The sequence below is a fragment of the Notothenia coriiceps genome, unplaced genomic scaffold, assembly GCF_000735185.1.
Source record: "Notothenia coriiceps isolate Sejong01 unplaced genomic scaffold, NC01 NC01_scaffold00000464, whole genome shotgun sequence".
Lineage (NCBI taxonomy): Eukaryota > Metazoa > Chordata > Actinopteri > Perciformes > Nototheniidae > Notothenia > Notothenia coriiceps.
In genome coordinates this window covers 29,165-48,055 of record NW_011333165.1, presented here as the reverse complement: position 1 = coordinate 48,055, position 18,891 = coordinate 29,165, and the positions used below count along the sequence as shown (strand labels likewise).

The 18,891-nt window shown below is 41.1% G+C and overlaps 1 protein-coding gene across 1 annotated transcript; it reads right to left on the bottom strand.

Moving 5' to 3' along the window:
- Window positions 1-2,067: 2,067 nt before the first annotated feature.
- rnf34b (ring finger protein 34b) lies at window positions 2,068-16,504 on the bottom strand. The gene is made up of 5 exons (XM_010780370.1): window positions 16,404-16,504; window positions 10,281-10,499; window positions 6,933-7,443; window positions 4,233-4,274; window positions 2,068-2,686 (listed from the first exon to the last, which is right to left on the bottom strand). Exons 1-5 carry the CDS (start codon window positions 16,407-16,409, stop codon window positions 2,502-2,504), a joined length of 963 nt encoding a protein of 320 aa, XP_010778672.1. The 5' UTR covers window positions 16,410-16,504; the 3' UTR covers window positions 2,068-2,501.
- Window positions 16,505-18,891: the final 2,387 nt, after the last annotated feature.

Below are 18,891 nucleotides of genomic sequence, written 5' to 3'. Positions count from 1 at the left end.
GCTGTGTGCATTTGAAGCCTTTGTTTAAAGGGGCCCTATTATGCTTTTTGGGGGGTTTCTCTTTCCTATAATGTTTTGTTTTTGTGCATGTACATGGTCTGCAAAGGCAAACATCCCAAAGTTCCCTCCGGAGGGAGTTTCTCTCCCACACACCTCGTTCTATTTGCTAGCGCGCCAACACATTGTACATGATAGGCTAAGGGGCGGGACATCTCTAAGCAGTTGACCAATCAGATCATACTGGGCTCTGGTTTCAGACAGAGGGTGAAAAGAGGTGCTGCAGCACAGGCAGTGTGAGAAAAATAAAGAGCTTTTTGAACATTCAAAGATTTTAAACATGTCCCAGTATAGCCACAGAATACAAATATGAATCCTGAAAATGAACATAATAGGGCCCTTTAAGTAAGAAACATAATTATAAAAAGAAACACTGCAAATCAGAAAAGTGACAATTAACCAAATGCCAACCACTCAACTGTCAAAGTGAACAAAATCAAGCCGTTTACAAATGAAAAGCAGATTTTTACTTTCTTGTTTGTAGTACTGCATTTTATTGAATCTAATAAATCATTTTCCCAAAATAAAAAGGTTCAACATTCCAAAATATAAAGATCCAGGATTATGAGTGCGGCTCATGATGACCTCCTACTCTGAAAGTACTGTAGCTGCCCATGAATGACATCTTTGAGAATCAGCAGCATCGACAAACAGATGTACAGTTACAGCGTTGGTTACAGTACATGTGTCAGAGTTCAGATCTGAAGCAGACGACGACAAAAAGTGCTAGAAAGCGCGACCATGGCAGACGCGACTTTATTTGAGAGTGTAACACGATCAGATAAATGAGGAACCATCCGACCAAAACCAGTAGATACATTCTGAAGAACGGTAGATTTAATTTAATATAACTTTAAAATCATGTTGTCTCCCAAGTGAATGGAAAAATATACATTTAATGAATTATAAGTAAACAACAATATAAGCTACCTATGCGATCCACTTAACAGCTTTTTTATTTATTTTTTTAAACGTACCACAGGCATACTGTACACACAGATATTTTAGTGACATCTGAGTTAAATGGATCTCATGACAAGAAAACAAAATGTTTCTTTTGCATAACAGGTTAAAGTAAACCAAGCTTCCTCTACTTCTCACTGTGTGATATTTGGAGGGACGCCTCGACAACATGACAAAGGGTTTGTTGATGTCACACTCAGAAAAGAGGAAATAGCACCTGTCAACTACCTAGGATTTCCACATGTCAACGGACAACACAAAGAAAAGACACTTGGTAGACTCGGAAACTAAATGGTATTGCTTGGTGGCAGTTATTTAAATTTAAAGAGGGATGATTCCTAGATTAAAATAGTACAAACAAAGTCTTTCACTCAAGGCTAACCTATTAGCTTTTTATTAGCACATGGTCTTCCTCAGGAGAAGGACGAGGCAATTCAGAGGATCTCCTGTCATGGACCTAAGATCACGGACGCTGACCTTTTACTGCTGATGAAGCCCGTGAAATTTGAAAACCTAGTAAAAAGTGACTGATTGAGCCTTGAGTTCATATTTTTTGTCAAACTGCTGTTTTGAAATAAGTTGAATTACCAATCAACTCAAGCCATGTAACAGGAATGTAGTGCAGCCTGTGGTGTGACCAAGAAGAGTTTATTTTCCGTTCAAGTTTGTGCACTTTTAGATAACAATCACATCCTTCACACAGCAAAGTGTTCAAATATTTACTATTACACCCTTTTTTTCCTAAATTTCATTTGAGAAAAAACAGAGTAAACTATCACACCAAGCTTGCTGGCGATGCGACGCATCAACTGTGAAATCCTAACCAAATATCGATCAAAAAGGCATGACGTTTGGCACCTTACACCCTCCTGTGTGTGAGACGAGATGACCTGGTGCTCGGATTAATAAATACACATTTAATAAAAACACATGTAAGTCTCTTTTTTTTCTGATATTGCACATCCTATAAGAACACTGAGGGAGATAACATGGTGTCATGTGGCATGACTGTGTAAACCATATTGACTCTAACCCTGGGATCTTATATTTTTCTGCTCCTCTTCACCGCACACAACAATCCGATCCGCTTCAAGTATCTGTGGGACCCCCTCCTCTCCTCCCCTTTCTCTCCTCTCCTGTGAGTAAAATCTAACAACAGCCAATAGAGAGCAGAACGTGATGGCAGGGCTTTCCACTGTGTGTTTAACAGACCAAAGAGAGAAAGAGTGAGTGTCCCGGTGCAGCTGATGACGGTCCGCCAGGAGGAGAAGTGGGTCTGGAACATGAGTTAGTAAGGAGGGGAAAAACAAACCGAGGAAGGCCAGAGGCACCAGTCTGGTTTCAAACACCGGGGAGTTGCCGGCGCCCGTGCAGCTTTAGGCCCTGCGAGGCGTCATGCACAGCAGTTCATCCTCAGGGAGAAATTCAGGGTTCTGGCGCGTGCACGCCTGAGGGCTGCTCCGACGCTCACACACAGAGTTTTAAGACTTGAAGACGTGCACGGCCCGCACTACATACTGCCTGCAGATGGGGCACTCGCTCATCCTCTTTCCACATTTGGTGCAGGTTACCATGTGACCACATTCCAGCAGCACGCAGTCGATGATGGCATCCATGCAGATGCGACACAAGTTATCATCAGCCGCCAGCTGAGCTTTGACACCATCTGTGGATGGAAAACAGTTATTCTTCAGTTACAATGGGTCTCTGCAGGGTCGTCAAACTACAAGAGAAATACAGATGGTGTACAGTATAACAACACCCAAGTTAAGCTGCTGCAGTATGAATATAAACATGATTTATCACTGTTTGTTTATCCGCAGCAGTTCCTCTCTTATGTATCCCTGTACTGCAACAGGTTTGTAGCTGTTATTTAGTATCACAGTTGGTTAGTAAAAACATTTTCCCAAACATAACTGTTATGAAAAAGTGCCCTTGCTTTGTGCACACCTTGAACATGTTAGGCTTCACTGTGAAATAATCCAAACCACTGGTGGTGTTACAACTCAGTTAGTTTAACAATTAAGGTAGTTACGTTGAAAAATGACTGATCTGATCCACTGAAGTCAAGCACAGTGTTATTTCAGTAAGGCCTATTGTGGGATTGTAGTTATACAAACAAATGTATATTTATGTTCAAATTCCTCAGGATAAAATTGAAATGTAGTGTTTTAAACATGTTGAAAAACATCATCATGCAGTGGAAAATGTAACTGCACAAACAAAGTGAGATATTAATGGTAGAGGGGTGGTCATGGAGAAATGGAAAACTAAATGATGTGACTTACCTAGGATAATATATTTGTCTTCCAATAAGGTGGATGGGACAACTATGTTAAATGTTTAAAATAACTGACATGTTACTTTTACAAACCAAGCAATCAGAACAGAGAAGTGCACCTGGTTAAAGTTACCAAAGGGGCCCTATTATGATGGTTCTGATTGGTTAACTGGCCAGCTCTGTTGTGATTGGTCAACCGCCTAGAGATGTCCCGCCCCTTAGCCTATGAAGTACAATGTGTTGGAGCGCTAGTCGATAGAAGTGCCAGTGTTTCAAAGTGATGTCATTATTTTAAAAGTAAACCAAGGAGTCCAATGGAGGGATTTCAGGTGGGGGGGGGGAACACACAGGGATTTTAGCCTTTGCAAACCATTTACATGCACAAAATATATGAAACACTACAAGAAAGGGAAAACCCCATAGCATTTAAAGGCCCCTTTAAATGTCTGATTGCTGTCTGAGAGCTCAGTGGCCTATATCTGGCTCCTGCTCCCATCTTGTACGACGGTTATACATAATTGGAGCTGCCTGCTGTCCCTAAATATCTGAATATCAAGTGGGCTAATATGATCCTCAACCTCTTATGTCAACAAAAGAGCCTCTATGAAGCTCAATAATGTAATTACACCTGAAGGAGACATGCTGCTACTGAAGTCACATGATGGCTCATGGAGAAGTAAAAGCTCTTAGACGGTGCATTAATGACAGGATGAGAGGATGCCCTCTAAAAATAAACAAACACGAGTGACTGAATGTGGAGAAACTGAATCAGGCAGGAGAAAATGACCATAATGTGATAATATGCAGGGGGATATAAAGCATCGAGTGGGTACAAATGATGCGGCATGCCTTTACTGCTATGAGATGATTAATGCACGGTTAGCGTTCATGGAAGAGATGGAAAAGGTGGCTTTTTATAAAAACATCTTACCTCCAACTCCACTGTTGCAGAGAGGTGGAGGATATGCAACCACTTTATAGATAAGAATAGGCAGTAATAAAGAAATATTAGTCCAGGAAACAGTCGATTAAGCCTTTAACTTAAAACAATGTTGTTTTCCATCACTAAAATCACAGGAGGGAGCTTACTGCACTTGCATGTCGATTTAATACGGTAATATTAGTGTTCAATATAAATGTAAAGCATTGTCATAGTCTAAACCAGCGGTTTTCAAAGTGTGAGGCGCGCTTCCCCTGGGGGGCGCCAGAGAGCTTCAGGGGAGGCGTAGCGTGAGACACAAAAGAACGAGAAAAAGACGAGTAAAGTGACACTTGTGGCTGTCTGTGGAGACCGAGTTCCCCCACCTCGCCAAAAAGGCTGTAAAAGTGCTCATTCCCTTCACCTCCACCTACCTGTGTGAGTGCAGGTTTTCCGCATTGACTTTGATCAAAAGCAAGTACCGGTAAATGCTGCAGCCAGAGTATGATCTGCGTTTATTCCTGTGTGCATCAAAGACGCAGACTCATTGTTCCCACTAAAGTATGGGTGAGTGTAATAAGGAGGCAAAGTTGACGTTCAGTGTGTTACCGGGAGCATATAAGGATGTATCCACGATGTTGAAAATGTAAAAAAAAAAAAATGTCTTGACAACACGGCGTGCGGAAATATACGGGTCGTGCTGCAGCTAGATGTGCCTGTCCTCTGTAAGAAGGTGTCGGCGACTGACATACAAGGAAGAACGGCTGTCCACAGGCTGTTCCAACTTTAACAACTGTATTAACTTCCAGGGTAGTGAATTGAACATGCAATTGTAATTGGGTGTGTGGTATATTTTCATGCACGGACACGCATGTTCCACAACACACAAACTGAACAACACTCAATTTTCCGATCAGCGTCCTTGCGATCTTGTTATAATAACAAGTGCACGTTACTGATGCAAAGACCATTCGGGCTTATTCTAGAGGGGTGCAAGGAATAGTCCAAGTAGTGGGGGAGTTTTATACAATATGTTTAAAACATAAAAATAAAAAGGTTTAAAAAAGTTATTGTTTAATGTTTTAAGGAGGTGACGCTACTCAGCCAATCAAATCGGTGCAGTCAGCACGATAGATTCAAACACACGACAAGAGGAGAGAAACAGTCGGAGTAATTTCAAATGGCGGAAGGTAGACAGCGAAAACAGAGCATTTAATTACATTTTCTCTTACTGGACCTCTTTGAAATGCAATTGAATACCCGTGCATNCCCAATGAATAAAAATATCTATATATATATATATATTCATCCGGGCAAATAGCATGGTTTACTATATTCACCCGGTAGGAAATGGCATGGATTATTATATTCACCCGGGTGTAAATAGAAGATGTAGATGAGCCAGATTTCTTCCTTTTATTGCAGTAGTTTACAGCGAAATACTTAAAAACAAGAAAAACTGACTTCATACTAAAAACAGCACCATATATCACGTGATTAGTATTTTACCATTTGCATTCAAATGTGTCATACACACTAAATTAATGTCAGTTTTAAAAAGCTGTTTAAATATAGACAAATACAGTTTACAATATCTTATTTCAAATTAAATTATATTAAATGTGTCCCTTTCCAGTAATCTGGTTGATTAGGGTTTACATTGGAAAATTAAAAGCGTTTTAAAAGAATGATGAAGGAGTTAAAAAAACAAAGAAACATTGCAAAACTATGAATCCAAGTATGGTAATTAGGATTATTTTATATTCATATTTCAGTTTAAAATCTAGAAGACCTTAGGCAATTTGCCGATTGATTTTATGTTTCAGTAAATACTAACAAGTCAATTGATATACATATTTTTGATTCCTTGTTGAAGGGATGGTTGGCAGTGATTTTCACACTTACTGTATGTATCTTGGGCTATAAACATGAATAACCCACAAGAATCTGAAAGTCTATCACAAACTAGGAGAAGGAGGAAGAGATGATCTATAAGGGATAAGAGGATGTACTGTAGTGTTTGTCATGCTGTGCTGCAGCTGTGATGCTGTGGGGAGTTCTGAACCTGTGCACCCGTTACATAACAGACTCAGCCTGTGTACAAGACCTAAAAAAAGCAAAGGGCTTAAGCTGCATCGCTGGCTGGTCTGACACACACACACACACACACACACACACACACACACACACACACACACACACACACACACACACACACACACACACACACACACACACACACACACACACACACACACACACACACACCAGCTGTTTCCAGCTGTCATGTGCACATTCTACGCAATCGTATAGCATCTCAGTAAATCTGGGCTTGTATAATATTAATGTGGGAAAGAAATCTACTGGAATGTTGAGTAAAAAACTCCATTCCGAGCAAAGCACCTCAAGACTATTCAAACGAAGAAGATAGCAAAAAGCAAGCACAATAAAGTGTTAAACAAAATGAAGGAAACAACTTCTAAGGAAAGAGGGCATTTGTTTGTCAGGCAGTCAAAAGGAAGAAGTCTTCTCCTGACTTCACACTGACACATGTAAATAAGCAGATTTCACCTTTGAAATTAATTATCTTGGATATAATGAGGACAGATGTGAAGGAAGTTTGGCGTATGCAAATTAGATAACGAGTGAGCGTGTGTGTGTGTGTGTGTCTGCACAGTGTTGTCTATATGCAGACACGCACTGAGCCTCAGTCTCTCACCTGGCTGGTCCCTGAGCTGTCACTGGGGCTGAGGACGTCTCCCTGAGAGGCGGAGAGGGCCGACTGTTCGGAGGCGGAGCGTGTGGCGGAGGGGGGGGAGGTGGGCCGCGAGTGGGGGAGCGAGTGCAGACTGTCTGTGTCCTCCTCCCCTTCGTCTTCCTCCTCATCCTCCTCTGCGTCATCCTCATGTGTGTCCTCCTCGTCCTCCTCCTCCTCATCCTCCTCCTCCTCGTCCTCTCCCTCCCCCTCCCCCGGTGTGGAGGTTTCTCTCGTCCCCTGATGACACAGCACCAGGTCCACCAGGTCCTCTTTCTCCCTGCAGGTGTCTGTGGAGATGTTGCGCAGCAGCAGGTACTGCCGTAGGTCTTTGACGCGGAGCTGCATGAGCCGCGGCCTCTGGAAGGCGGTGCTGCGGAGCAGGTGGCAGGTGGAGCAGCAGCGCAGCTCCTCCTGCAGCACCGAGCACAGGGCGCAGAAACTCTTCTTGCAGTCACAGCAGATGTGCTGTTGGAGGGTGTTAGACAATCAGAATCAGAATCAACTGCTCCACCTGTTAAAAATCAAAGATTGTTGGTCAACCCTGTCAGAGACTTTATGACTCAGTATATCATAATAACCTAGTGAGGCTGTCCAACAACATCAATCTCCGACCCAAACCATGTTCTGAACAGCGAATAACTTCTACCATCTAATCGGAGATACAGGGTCCCACGATTCAATAAAGTCAGACTGAAGCATCATTTGTGCATCAGTCAATCCTCACAGTAAAAAGAGAGCTCCATCCCAGATCAAATGAACGCTAAAGGGTCTTTGAAAAGGTATTCTCTCAGTGATTGTGATGTTGTGTTAAATGTTTTGATGTTTGTTTTTCATGTATTGTGTCTTGATATTTGTCTATATTGATGTTACATTTCAGACTTGATCTGACCAATAAAGTATTATCGTATCGTATCAGAATACCTTTATTAGTCCCACAGAGGGGACATTTATGTTGTTACAGCAGAAAAGAGACCAAAAAATATCACTCGTCACCGGCTTGAGCTTCAATATCAGGATACATGTATTTATTATCCTCTCCAGAATGGAAGTAGTCATCACATACAGAGCATTTGATACAACTAGTTCCTGAACAGTGTCCTTCACATGCTTTTATACAAGAGAGGGTGTTACACAGTCACAAGATGGAGGAATACCGGTTCAAAGCAGTATTCAATGTTTAGTTTAGATTAGCTAAGACCCACGTTAGAAATGATCATGCTTGTCATATGTCTATCTCCATAGAGGCTGAATCATCATGTTAATCGTTGTCACATAGCTATCATATGCCTAAAACAGTGTGTCCTGACGCTCTTCTGAGTAATCAATCATACATCCTGTCGTGTACACAGCTACGTAGGGCCTTTGTTATCATGTGTACTCTGATATTGGAAGAGTACATTCAGTAATTTCCCAGCAGAGGGAGAGGCAAAGACAGCAAGATGTGATCAACTTTTTCTTCTTTGCAACACAAATGGTTTCAGAAACAGTTTTTTATCATTTCTAAATAGGCCTTGATGTCTGAGTTCTGTTAGCATATTCAAGTATTTATTCTCCATGTCACTTTTGATTAATAAATGAACCATCTACTCAAAACTAGTTCACTGATTTGAGCTGTGAAAAATGGGCCAAATGATGAAACTGTCAGTGAAGACTGAAGCTGCTCCTTCTGCTAATGATAGTAACACTTGTTTTTGCACCACAATAATCAACGACACAGGTTTTACTTGCAGAATGTGTTGAGTATGGCTTGGTGATTGTTCAAGATCAGATCTGATTCAGTGGTATAAGGACTTCATTTTCATTTGTTCAGCGCATTATTTTAATCCAACTTTAGTTAAAAACGATATGAATGACTGAGGTGTAGAGAGTTTTGTCCGACGGGTTGCAACAGGGGAACAAAGATGGTTCTTATTTATTGACTTGTTATATGCTTCTTTTGAGAATATACTGACATATTGATACAAGTGCGAAAACTATATATTGATTAACCAATAATCCAGTCATTTAGCAGAAAATGACTAAAGGTTGAATTCTTTAAGCTATCATACTAAAGCTTCTGAAATGTGAAGATGTTCTCCTTTCTGATTTATTTATATAAAACTAGCAATGTACTTTGGGAAATCATGATGGGTATTTTTTATTACGATCCGAATAAATATCCGCCAAAAAAAATCTGATTTATATTAATGATTTCAATCATATCCCCAAACAGCCACATTGTTAATTATGTATTTCCTAGAGTCTGCTATCTTTGAGTTTTTCTCCTTGGCTCACAAAACTAAGTCCCATCTGAAATAGCAGCATGGGCTCAGTTATTTTCTGGGAAAGAGTAAAGGAAAGAGAAATAGCTCCTAGTGATGTTTGACATTTTACAGGCTTCACACCGTCTCCTGATACAGTGCAGCAGAGTAGATTGACACTTCAAGCGGGCAGAAAGCAGGTCAGCCACGGCTGTAAACATTTTCTTATCACTGGTGAACAAATGTGCTCTGGTCCACCAGAAGCATATTTGCATTGCAACACACACCTTTTCTTCAATCATGTGCTTTAAATCCCCCGTCACGTTACTCTTTCACACTTTGAAAATATCCTGCTTACACTACAGTGTGTGTGTGTGTGTGTGTGTGTGTGTGTGTGTGTGTGTCGACCTGCCATCAGATAGGCAACTGGTGTGAGGATCACGATAGAGCGAATTTGAAGCAGTGCCGACAGGAAGCTTCAGCTTTTCATCAGCGTCTCAGTGTGTGCGACTGCCAGACAGATACACTCTGCCATGTTCAGCTGTGCACAGGCTCTGCAAATGCCACTATGAATATAAATGGTGCCTTTTCCTAAAGGAACATGCTTGGATTTATTCAGATCCTTTTTTTTTTGTGCGACTGGTCTGACTTGTAAGGCTGCCGACCATTGCGTTGAATTGCATTTAAAAGTTCTCTGTACAAAAAGTGACTTAGCAATTATGAATGTCAGTGATTTCTTGAATGCACCTCGAGTGAGAGTCCCTGCTCACAACTACACGCAATGATTACATAATTCAGAAAAAGGCTGACTAAAGGTTGACTGAAGGATTACTCGAGCAGGTTTACCGTCTGCAAAATGAATGAGGTGAAATCATCCGTTTTCTTTTGGAAAATGTACAGTGAATAAGGTTTGTATTAAAAAAGGCTGAAACATGCACTGGTGGGTCTTTCAATATTATATTCTGAACCTTGTCTTCAACCACCATCACATCTTACCGTGTGAAACCGCTATCATCTGATACCACACAACCCCCCCCCTGGCACGTCTTCTCTTCCGCTCACCTTGCGTCTGAAGACGGAGAAGGCCAGTCCGCAGGCTTTGCACAGCTGTCCGGCGCTCCCTGAGGCGGTGGGGGGGTAGGTGGAGTACCCAGCGCTGGGGGCGAAGCGGAAGGGCCCGGCCCCGGCTCCGAACCCCGGCTGCTGCGCCCGCACCGTGCCCGTGCCCATCACCTCGTTCAGCAGCCCACAGCATGACGCCCACATGGACGATGCCCCTGCCTGCAGAGCACACACACAAACACACACATAAGTTCACATTCAAAACATTTAGAGACATCCATCACAGAACTTTGAGATGGGTTATTAGAGCTGATTTCTGGCATGTACTTTAGGAATATTTGCACCATTTCCTACACATTTCTCCAAAACTCAGTCTTTCGAGGGATAAATGCAGTTTTTCCCAAACTAGTTTATTTATTTGGTGTCTTGATGGTGGAAAGGTTGTCCAACACATTTGTTCAAAATCTCCAAGAGGAGTTAGATTGAGTACGTTTTTGTGTGCCGTTTGCAAATATTTACTTCAGGTTTATTCAGTATTTCGTCACCTGGCTATTCGTAACATATTCACATTATTATCATGGTACAGATAGTTAAAGCATAACACCGGTCCTTTGCTAAATAATACCAAAAACTGCTCCCTTGTGAAAAGAAAGTGAATGAGAAAGAGAGCGGGGAGGGGCAGCACATTATTGAGAGTGCTTTGTAACAGTCTTTGAGGTTAGTGATGATTAGACTCTAAAAGCTCCTATTAATGACAATCTCCAAAGAGCTGCTGATGAAATGTCCCAGTCACTGCGTAAATTTGCACAATAGGATAGATAGACAAATAATCCACACAGAAGCAGAGGATGTGTAAACAAATAACTTGTGAGGGTCAAATGCTGCCTGTGTGTCCTAAGGAAACATGCGAACCAGCTGTAAGTCAGTTTGCTCAGCCTACTCAGTGAAAGTGCTTCGGATGTGCTTGCTGACCACAAGAAGGGCCAGACACAGGGAGCAAAGATGGCGTGATGCGAGCCACGGCTCCTTGGAGCATACTGATGAGAGGAGGAGGGAGGGGGCGGGCAGCGAGGAGAGAATATGTCTTCTGTTGTTCCCCGGCCTGCAGAATCAATAGCTGACATGAGCATAATGTAAGCCCTCTGTGGTTCCCGGCTCTATGCGGAAAAACAATTGAATTCACAGGGTCCTGCCACGGCGCTTCTTAAGGCAGCGCTTCGCTCCAACTTGTCACAAACACCTTGTGATCTGACTTCACCCATCTGCTGTGGAGTTCGTTATGTAATCTGAGTAACGAAGCACATGTGGAGTCACGGCAAGGAGGAGGAAGCCCCTTCGGCAGCAAAACAGCCAGGATGGATATTTGAAAGGTTAAAAGAGTTATTAAACTGTAAATGAACCATGTTTCGTTGGATGGATTGTCACTTTTATCAACAGACATTAAAATAGCTGTTCAGTCTGACCAATAGTCCTAAACCCTGGAATATTTAAGAAGCAGGAAGAAGTGAATGTTGGCATTACTGCTCAAAAAGTCACTTTAAAGGTTAGACATATTATCAATATTGGGATTTTTTTATTTTCTGTAATGTGTCGGCACTACTTTTTTGTGAATATTTGGTTTCACGCGTATTGTCCTTAGTTGAATCTACCACATTTCACTTTATCCTGATAAACTCTGCAATTTTGATGTGCACAATAAAACGATGATGCATTAAAACATCTTTATTTGTTTGTCCATGGCGTAAACTTGACCTGGTGTTCAGCTGCTAAAAAGTCTCCCAAGTTAGATACAGCCTCCCTGAGTGAAGCCACTAAAAGAGTTATTTAGTGCTTTCTCCGGGTCGAGGAGCCGCTGCAGTCTGACCGTGAAATCCGTGTTCTCTGGCTCTAAGCCAGCAGCACGACTTCCCTGTGTCACTTCAATTAGCAAACCATAAGCTCTGCAGGCAGGGAGTCCCGAAACAAGTGAGAGGAGCCAACGTCACACATTGTTTTGTTTTTATATGTAGCATTTATAGTTCTCTGCAGCTACAATAGGAGTATGATTTACCTCTCGGATTTCAATCACCTTTGGACCCTTTTTGAGTGACACTTGAGATACTTCATCACACTGCTACTCCATCCTCAACATCAAATAACAATCCAGCTCCAGTTTGCACAAACAAACAAAATGACGGAGGGGGTAGGCAACAAGAAGGCTATGTATTCAAATAGAAAAAGCCAAAAACGGAGAAGAATTAGCAATATTCAGGACGTGATCTCGCATCATAAAATGAGTTTTTCAGGATCAAAATCTCAAATTGCATTGACACAGACAAGTGTAACTGTTTGGCACAAGAGCCTTGATGAAGCGTGATGATACACGGGTGTTAAAGTCAAATTAAAACCAGTCTGACTCATAAGCAGAGAAAACAACATCAAGTGACGTTTGAGTTATTTGCTTCTGAAAAGGTTTGTAGTTGATTGAAAAAATGAGAATACAAAAAATAATAACTAAAATGTTTATAGCACCTTTCATAAACCCAAGGACGCTTGGGACCAAATACATAATGCAATTTAAAACTGTACGTTGTCAACGTACTCCACCGTTTTTGCACATGAAGGTTAGTTTACTCATTGCAAGGAGTCCTACACAGCCTGTTAAATAGTTGTAAGAAATGTTTTGTGGCTCTAGGGGAGGCTTTTTGAGACAAAACACCCCTGATGATGTCATTGGGGTCATTTCGTCTGATGATGTTATTTCACTTTTGGCTTGAGACTTACATTTTTTAACAGGAAGCCTGCATTAAAACTGGAGTTGAGTCCTTTGATAAATAACCGATTTAGCAGGCAGGGCGTTAATAAAATATGCTTTATAATTACATTATGGGATATGTAGCCTCAATCATCCCTCATACTAATTCATTTTCATGATTATTTATATATAATTTATAGATAGGAATATTTTTGGTTAATCCAATGAAAACACCTAATAATTAAGGTACTGAAAATAAATCCTCTGAATCTAATATTGCCACTGATACTCGAAAAGCAATATTCAGTGTCAACAACTGTGCACTATGGAACATTTTAGAGTCATTACCACTATCTTTCCATCATCCACTGTCTCTCTCTCGGCATTTCATTTCCTCTCTCTCTCGCAGTGAATCTTTTCTATCTGGAAATGTCACTCCTACTGTGAAAAGTTAATTCAGCTCCATCGGTGTTAAGACTGGAGGGTAATGCCACCAATAAACAATAATCGTATTAATGACTGTCTTTTGTTATTTTTCTAACAATGATGAGGCTTTCTATGACTTAGTTATGGAATACTATACGAGTTATGGAATACTAAACGATGGCTGTTAGAATTTGACAATATTAGACTGTATTGATGTCATATTTTTGCACATAGAAGGGTGCACAGTGTCCTCCCTCCCTTCCTTACCCCCCAAAATAAGGCTCCCCAAAAAGCAGCACTATAACTCTAACACTAAAAGAGCCATCACTCAAAATGATATTCAGTGAAGTCTGCTGCAGCCTGCTGATCCAATGAAGTCTGGAGAGATATGCACAGAAAGTCAGGCTGCTGCAGCCAAGTTCGGATTTGTGTCTGCAAAATAACCGATTCACTCCAAATGCAGGGGAGGACTAGCGGAGGATTTAGCCCAGAGAAAAAATATGGTGCAGAAATACAAACAGATATAGAACTGCTGCGGATATCATCCTGCAATAACAAACCCTGATTGGACTATTTTACAACACCAGAAATCTGCCTTGCCCCCTGGACTCTTTTTGTATCTTTACACTTCTTCACCTACTTTAGCAGTCCGCCCTAAAGGAGTTTAGTCTCATTTGGAATAATCATGATCCACTGTGCTACATTAGTGTTACATCTTATGAATTCATCAGAGTATTTACAGCCACGATGGATGGAAAATGAAACGTTAAGAGGGTTTTAAAAACAACATATTTATATATAAAATCGTATATATAAGTTATAGGTCTATCCCTGATTAAATTGACATTGATAACACAGTGGTCCGTCCCGCTTTGAGATGTATGCTTACACAATTCAGCCAACAACAAGTCTGTTCAACAGGGGCAGAAAAGCTGCTTTTCAATTTAAACCAGATTAGTCCATAAAACATCACGTCCAGTTTGTTTCCCCTGGACACAAGGACGCTGTCTGCTGGAGTTAAGCACCCTTGTCTTTAACAATAATGTAAAAAAACAATACTGAAGTACTTGACCTAGTAAGTTTTGAGGTATTTGCAGAATGAAAATGTAATCATTCATTGTGAAGACTGTGTCCATCCATTCAGTGTTACATTATTGTTGCATTGTGTGTAATCAAAGATACTTTTTGTTGAGTTTGAGCAGCAGAAAATCATGTTGAATGCGATTGCAGCAAATCATTGAAGCTTCATATATCGCTATCATGTTTATTCTCTCCACTGCATTAGATTGTAAGAGCTCCCTGTACGTTTTACATGTAAAATCAAATTAATTAAAAATGAATAATAGGATGCTACTATGGGAGTTTTGTAAATGTTTTTAGAAGCCAGCCAGATTAGAAGCCTTTTGTACGAATTACAAGTATAAATCCAACCATAAACATTCAAACATCCATAAACATTCATCTGTTTGCATCTTGTAAATTCTTTATCTAATATACTATATTCTATTTCTATTTTATTTGTATTTACTTGCACATCTCAAAACATTCTCTTGCACAATTTTCTCGGTTTTATTTGTTCTTATGTCCTATAGATAGATATATATATATTCATTCAGTCGTGTTGCACTGTTGGAGGAGCCTGTGACCTACTTTTTTCTTTGCCATATCTACACTGTAGCTAATGTGCACATGACAATAAAGCCTTGAATCTTAAACCTAAACATGTTTGTGAGAACCAAAACACTAAAGTAACATTTTTACCAATACTACATTTTTAGCTGAAATGCTTGATGCTGAATTAAAATCAACATCACACTAACTGGCCTTGAGATACTTTTTCCTCCTTTAACTCCAGATACATTGTTTACATCTAGAATGTAAAACCAACCTGAAAGCCAGAGCTGAGGAGTGGGATACGCTTGCATCAGCTGCTTGGGAGAATCCTCTGGCACACAAATCACAATACTTTATTATGAAATGCAGCATAGTGAAAGGTCACGCAGTATACAAACCTGTATTTCAAAACAGTGCTCAGGATAAGTATTTGGGAGTACATTTACTTATTTACTTTGCAATAAGAGAGGTTTTTATTTGCAAAATGGGGACATTATCCACAAGTCTAAATTGATGGAGAGATAAATATGAGGCATTCAATCAGCACAGGTTAACTGCAATAACAAGTGATTAGCCTGCTCTTCATATTGTGTTGTACACAACACTGAAGATGATGATGATGATGATGATGATGATGGTGGTAGCAGCAGTCTTCATGCCTTCACCTCAACTCTCACAGTGACTGTCACTACAAACCTACCGCGCCACCACCGCCAATGACATCATCGCCATCATCTTCATCATTATCCTTCCTGAGCTGCCAGACAGCATCATCACCTTTCCCTGTGCTGCAGCAAACACACACACTCCACAGAGAGGAAGGAGGCTCCTGACTCGGACCTGAGAGGAGAATCTGTCCCTCTGCACACCGAGACATCTCCAAACATCCCCGCACTCCCCCTCTCTCTGGCCGCAGTCTCTATCTCATTAGACCGGATTAACAGCCTGACCATGAATGGACGTCGCTCCAGAGGCTTTAGTCCATTGAACTATCAAACTGGGGTCACAGCGAGCTCGTTAAAAAGGCTACACACTGTACCTCCTGTTTATCCAGAAAACTGCAGGAGAAGGCTTGCAAGCTAGCCGGGGAAATAAATAAAAAAATCTTACTGAAAGAGAAGGGCACCGGCGAGAAGATGTCATGCTGTCAAGTTGAACCAAAACAGTGGATGCTGCATTTAAACGCAAGCCTGTGGATGTAATTACATTAAGTGCACACAAACACATTTAATTGGCATTACGCTGAAGGTATTCCCTGCCTCTCGGTGCAGCATCGTGCGTAAATCAACCTTAAATCTGCATCGTAAGAGGGTCCAGAGCGTAAAACAACCTGCAGCTGAATCACGTACCTTCATTTAACCTCCCGGTTAAAGAATTTGCCGAGTAATGTCAGAACGACGACCATTGCAAGTGCACAGGGAATCAAACCATTACGTCTTCCCTCTCTCAAACTGCCTGTGTGTGTGGAGTAAGCATAACGTAATGGCCAGGAGAGCCGCAGCCAATCACAGCGCGCACACAGCTGCTGGTATGTTTAGCAGCCAATCAGCTGCAGCACATCACCGGAGTGAGCGGGCAGAGCGAACAGGCGCATGTGTGAGCCTGACAGATGCATCATGCTATTTTCACAGCATCGGTTTATTCTAATGAATTAGTTCCCCCCAACAACACTATATTTAAAAAAGAACTAAGGCTGCATCATACCTTAATCAAATTCCGGAATCAAGTTTGTTTTAAATCGCTCAAATATTCCACACTATTGATTTATTTGCAAAACATTGTTTTTCTTTTAAATCAAGTTTTTTTTTATACCCTCCATGTTTTCATTTCAATTGCAAGAAGCAGAACCTATGATATTATCCTCACCACATATTGTGCGTTATTATGGTTTGTTTTGTAACCAAAGCTAAATGCGTCTACAATCTCGTTTGCCACCACATTGCTGTGTGTTTGTGCAGGCTGCAGTAAGGAGATTAGAGTGGTTTTCTTCCTCAATCACATGGCCGGTACCACTGTGAGCCCGCCCGCAGGAGGCAGCAGATAGCCTGCACATCATTACTATTGTCATCAGACATGAGTGAGCCGCAGGGGAGGAAGGCTCATGATGCTCTCTCTGTATAATGCAGCTGAATTTACACACACTTTATTAGTTATTCCGCTGTTGCAGCAGGAGCTGGAAAAGTACATTCTAGGTGGATGCGAGGAATCGTAATGATGCTAATACAGTATTTGGCTTCAGCCTCTTTAAACTCTCTTTGCCACTTCCAGTACATCAAACACTGACCCTATACCATGTTGATTTTATTTCATACAACCACATTAAAAGATCTGTGGAAGCCCCCGGGCCACCAGCGACACACTTCAGAGCTTTGCTAGGCCTAAATGTTCTTCCACAGGCAGTGTTCAAACATCAAAGTTGTTTTGGAGGAGGGAGTGTGCAAACTCTTTCTCACAGTTGAAAAGTGCAGACAACATATCAGTGATGTTAATTTCAGTTCAAATTACATATTTTCTCCGACCTCCAGTGCATGGCGTCAAGCGATGCAGATACTTGGGTTTTATTCAGCTCTTACATTTCTGCCAAACAAATATAATTATAGATTTAAATTAGGTTTGTCCTTCATTGGAAACAAAATCAACAGCAATACTGTATGTTTCTTTCTTCCAGAAAAATTGTCCCATTTCTTCAGATAATCCACAGAGCTCAGTCCCTGTGAAAACTGTTGGCAGTATTTCTTTAGAAAGTACATCCAATGAAAACAGTCAGCGAATAATCTGTAGTAACTGGGACACTGTTTCTTAAATAAATACCTTGCTGTTGTTTTTGATAGCTGTAATATTTGCTGCTATGAGCACCACATGACTTCTCTCTTTAGTTGTTTAACCAAGCTTTTGGATCAACTCTGTATGATACTGAATTATGTCAAACCTTATAGACATGATATGCTCGATGGGAAACAATCGGCGTGATTGTTGTTGGACTTTTTAAAATTTAAAACAAATGTAGAATACTCTCTCCAGCTGTTAGTAGCTTGGTTTTGAGGGTGTAAGTAAAGTGAGAGCCGATTGCCCTTAGAGGGTTTACTATTTTAAGAGTGGGTGTTGTATTTGTATCAACCCTCGTTCCTCTTTGGCCAGCCTCACCATGGGCTGTATGACTGTCACGGTCTGTCTGTGTTGTGTTTGTCTCTGTCTCTGGTTTCCTGTTTTATTTTGAAAAGTATTCACCCCGTCTTGTCTGTTGATTCCTGTCTCTGTGTTTGCCCTCCTGTGTCTGATTGTCTGATTGTGTTCACCTGTTGCCCTTGTGTTTCTGCCTCCCCTGCCCAGCTGTGTCTTGTCCTGTGATTACCCTTCTTTGTATTTAGTCTCGTCTTCCCCTGTGCTCCAGGTCGGTTCATTGTTTGTCTTTCCTGTCTCCCTCCATGTGGATCACTGTTAGTTGTTTCCTTGTGCTACGTTTCGATTCATGCCATGTTTTGTTCTTTAGCTTTTAAATAAAACTTGCTTTTGTTTCTAGACCTTTTTACCTTTTTTTGTAGTCTGCTTTTGGGTCCTTCCTTTTCCCGAATCCTGACAATGACCTTCCCATCACTCAAACTAAAAGGCACATGCATAGACTAAACTAAGAAATAAAGCCACAACAACTGGATTCCCAGATCCTCCATACATAAAAGAAACAACAAAAGGACATGAGGACAAAATAAAGAGCAACATCGTAAACTAAGGATGATTTCGCACTGCAGTGTCTCGCAGCAAAACCAGAGAGAGGCTGATTTCCCCTCCAGCCTTTCTTTTGTGTCAGTGATCAGTTTAGATCAGCAACACCTGAGCAGA

Bases quoted from the DNA above. Each gene is read 5' to 3' on its own strand.
- rnf34b (XM_010780370.1), bottom strand. The intron at 7,444-10,280 runs GTGAGCGGAAGA...ACCCTCCAACAG, and splicing joins TCTCCGTCTTCAGACGCAAG to CACATCTGCTGTGACTGCAA. The intron at 2,687-4,232 runs GTAAGATGTTTT...TTCCATCCACAG, and splicing joins CTGCAACAGTGGAGTTGGAG to ATGGTGTCAAAGCTCAGCTG.